General features: G+C 60.0%; 1 protein-coding gene across 1 annotated transcript in view; it reads left to right on the top strand.

Moving 5' to 3' along the window:
• The window catches only part of IRF5 (interferon regulatory factor 5), a 16,843-nt gene that overhangs the window by 2,807 nt on the left and 9,617 nt on the right, over positions 1-4,419 (top strand). The window contains exon 3 of the mRNA XM_014960740.1: positions 4,220-4,401. Coding sequence (XP_014816226.1) covers positions 4,228-4,401 — 174 coding nt within the window. The 5' untranslated portion in view covers positions 4,220-4,227. The remainder of the gene's footprint in view (positions 1-4,219; positions 4,402-4,419) is intronic.

Raw genomic sequence — 4,419 nt, 5'->3', positions numbered from 1 at the left:
GCACCCCCCCCTCCGGAGCCTCAGCCCCCCCACACACACACACGTGTCATGAGTTGGGCCGGGCTCAGCCCCTTCACAGGTGTCACGAGTTGCCCAGGGCTCAGCCTCTCACACGGGTGTCATGGGCTGGGCAGGTCTCAGCCTCCTCGCACACACATGTAACGAGCTGCCAGGTCTCAGCCTCTTGCACAGATGTCATGAGCTGGTCAGGCCTCAGCCCCCTCACACACATGTCACGAGCTGGCTGGGCCTCGGTCCTCTTCACACACACGTCACGAGCTGGCCCGGTCTCAGCCCCTTCACACTCTCAGATGTCATGACCTGGCCAGGTCTCAGCTCTCCTCATACAGGTGTCACGAGCTGGCTGGGCCTCAGCCTCTTCACACACATGTCACGAGCTGGCTGGGCCTCGGTCCTCTTCACACACACGTCACGAGCTGGCCCGGTCTCAGCCCCTTCACACTCTCAGATGTCATGACCTGGCCAGGTCTCAGCTCTCCTCATACAGGTGTCACGAGCTGGCTGGGCCTCAGCCTCTTCACACACATGTCACGAGCTGGCTGGGCCTCGGTCCTCTTCACACACACGTCACGAGCTGGCCCGGTCTCAGCCCCTTCACACTCTCAGATGTCATGACCTGGCCAGGTCTCAGCTCTCCTCATACAGGTGTCACGAGCTGGCTGGGCCTCAGCCTCTTCACACACATGTCACGAGCTGGCTGGGCCTCGGTCCTCTTCACACACACGTCACGAGCTGGCCCGGTCTCAGCCCCTTCACACTCTCAGATGTCATGACCTGGCCAGGTCTCAGCTCTCCTCATACAGGTGTCACGAGCTGGCTGGGCCTCAGCCTCTTCACACACATGTCACGAGCTGGCTGGGCCTCGGTCCTCTTCACACACACGTCACGAGCTGGCCCGGTCTCAGCCCCTTCACACTCTCAGATGTCATGACCTGGCCAGGTCTCAGCTCTCCTCATACAGGTGTCACGAGCTGGCTGGGCCTCAGCCTCTTCACACACATGTCACGAGCTGGCTGGGCCTTGGTCCTCTCCACACACACATGTCATGAGCTGGTCAGGTCTCATCCCTCTCTCTCACACACACGTGTCACGAGCTGGGCTGGTCTCAGCCCTCTCCACTGACACACGTCATGAGCTGGGCAGGTCTAATTCCCTTTACACACATGTCATGAGCTGGCCAGGTCTCAGCTCCCCTCCTACAGGTGTCACGATCTGGCCAGGTCTCAGCTGTCCTCATACAGGTGTCATGAGCTGGCTGGGCCTCAGCCCCCTTCACACACATGTCACGAGCTGGGCAGGTCTCAGCTCCTTCATACACACAAGTCATGAGCTGGCCTGGCCTCAGCCCTCTCTTACACACGTGTCACGAGCTGGGCTGGTCTCATCCCTCTCACACACACACATCATGAGCTGGGCAGGTCTCAGCCCCTTCACACACACGTGTCACGAGCTGGGCCGGTCTCAGCCCTCGCTCACACAGGTGTCACGAGCTGGGCAGGTCTCAGGCCCTTCGCACACATGTCACAAGCTGGCTGAGCCTCAGCCCTCTCCACTCACACACGTCACGAGCTGGGCGGGTCTCAGTCCTCTTCACACACACATGTCGTGAGCTGGGCCGGTCTCAGCCCTCTCTCACACAAATGACACGAGCTGGGCAGGTCTCAGCCCCTTCATACGTATGTCACAAGCTGGCTGGGCCTCAGTCCTCTTCACACACATGTCAGGAACTGGGCAGGTCTCAGCCCTCTCCACACACACACATGTCACGAGCTGGGCAGGTCTCAGCCCACTCACACATATGTCATGAGTTCGGCAGGTCTCAGCTCCTTCACACACACATGTCATGAGCTGGCTGGGCCTCAGCCCTCTTCACACACACGTCACGAGCTGGGCAGGTCTCAGCCCCCTTCACACTCACAGATGTCACAACCCGCCCAGGTCTCAGCTCTCCTCATACAGGTGTCACGAGCTGGCTGGGCCTCAGACCCCTCACACACATGTCACAAGCTGGGCAGGTCTCAGCCCTCTCCACTCACACATGTAATGAGCTGGGCAGGTCTCAGCCCCTTCACACGCATGTCACAAGCTGGCCAGGCCTCAGTCCTATTCACACACACTTGTCACTAGTTGTTTAGGCCTCACAACCCCACATGTCAGGAGCTGGGCCAGTCTCGGCCCCTTCACACACATGTCACGAACTGGGCAGGTCTCAGCCCTCTCCACACACGTGTCACGAGCTGGGCAGGTCTCAGCCCCTTCTCACACATGGCATGAGCTACTGGGCCTCAGCCCCTTCACACACACATCACAAGTTGCCAGGCCTCATCCCCTCACACAGGTGTCACGAGCTGGCTGGGCCTCAGCCCTCTCTCACATACATGTCATGAGCTGGGCAGGTCTCAGCCTTTTCACACACATATCACAAGCTGTTTGGGCCTCACACCCCCCACATGTCATGAGCTGGGCAGGTCTCAGCCCTCTCTCACACACACATGTCACGAGCTGGGCAGGTCTCAGCCCTCTCCACTCACATGTCACAAGCTGGCTGGGCCTCAGCCTCTTCACACACATGTCACAAGCTGGCTGGACCTCGGTTCTCTCCACACACACATGTAATGAGCTGGGCGGGTCTGAGCCCTCTCTCACACACACGTGTCACGAGCTGGGCAGGTCTCATCCCTCTCCACACACACATGTCATGAGCTGGTCAGGTCTCAGCCCCCTTCACACTCACAGATGTCACAACCTGCCCAGGTCTCAGCTCTCCTCATACAGGTGTCACGAGCTGGCTGGGCCTCAGTCCTCTCTCACACACGTCATGAGCTGGGCAGGTCTCAGCCCTCTTCACACACACATGTCGTGAGCTGGGCCGGTCTCAGCCCTCTCTCACACAAATGACATGAGCTGGGCAGGTCTCAGCCCCTTCACACACACATGTCACGAGCTGGGCAGGTCTCAGCCCTCTCCACTCACATGTCACGAGCTGGGCTGGGCCTCAGCCTCTTCACACACATGTCACAAGCTGGCTGGACCTCGGTCCTCTCCACACACACATGGGCAGGTCTGAGCCCTCTCTCACACACACGTGTCACGAGCTGGGCAGGTCTCATCCCTCTCCACACACACATGTCACGAGCTGAGCAAGTCTCAGGCCCTTCACACACACACAAGTCACGAGCTGGGCTGGTCTCAGCCCCTTCACACACATGTCATGATCTGGCCAGGTCTCAGCTCTCCTCATACAGGTGTCACAAGCTGGCTGGGCCTCAGTCCTCTTCACACACATGTCATGAACTGGCTGGGCCTCAGCCCTCTCACACACATCATGAGCTGGGCAGGTCTCAGCCCTCTCCACACACATGTGTCACGAGCTGGGCCGGTCTCAGCCCTCTTCACACACACATGTCACAAACTCGCCAGGTCTCAGCCCTCTCTCACACACATCATGAGCTGGGCAGGCCCCAGCCCTCTTCTCACACACACGTCACGAGCTGGGCAGGTCTCAGCCCTCTCCACTCACACATGTCACGAGCTGGGCCGGTCTCAGCCCTCTCTCACACATGTCACGAGCTGGACAGGTCTCAGCCCTCTCTCTCTCACACATGTGTCACGAGCTGGGCAGGTCTCATCCCCTTTACACACATGTCATGAGTTGCCAGGCCTCATCCCCTCACACAGGTGTCACAATCTGGCCTGGTCTCAGCTCTCCTCATACAAGTGTCACGAGCTGGCTGGGCCTCAGCCCTCTTCACACATGTCACGAGCTGGTCAGGTCTCAGCCCCTTCACACACACATGTCACGAGCTGGGCAGGCCTCATCCCTCTCCACTCACACGTGTCACGAGCTGGGCCGGTCTCAGTCCTCTTCACACACACATGTCGAGCTGTGCCTGTCTCAGCCCTCTCCACTCACAGGTGTCATGAGCTGGGCAGGTCTCATCCCCTTTACACACATGTCATGAGTTGCCGGGCCTCATCCCCTCACACAGGTATCACGATCTTGGCTTGGTCTCAGCTCTCATACAGGTGTCACGAGCTGGCTGGGCCTCAGTCCTCTTCACACATGTCACGAGCTGCGCAGGTCTCATCCCTCTCTCTCACACGTGTCACGAGCTGGGCAGGTCTCAGCCCCACCAGTGTCTGGCGGGTCCCTGGTGCCCCCAGCCCCCCCGTTCCATATCCCCCCCCTCTCCATCAGGTCCCGCCATGAACCCCCCTCCGCGCCGCGTGCGGCTGAAGCCGTGGCTGGTGGCGCAGGTGGACAGTCAGCACTACCCGGGGCTGCACTGGCTGGACACGCAGCGGCGACGCTTCGCCATCCCCTGGCACCACGCCACGCGCCACCCCCCCGGCACACACCACCACGACACCATCTTCAAGGTGACACTCTGGGGGGGA

Source organism: Calidris pugnax, unplaced genomic scaffold, assembly GCF_001431845.1.
Source record: "Calidris pugnax isolate Ruff unplaced genomic scaffold, ASM143184v1 scaffold490, whole genome shotgun sequence".
Taxonomy (NCBI): Eukaryota; Metazoa; Chordata; class Aves; order Charadriiformes; family Scolopacidae; genus Calidris; species Calidris pugnax.
This window is presented reverse-complemented; position numbering and strand designations above follow the sequence as displayed.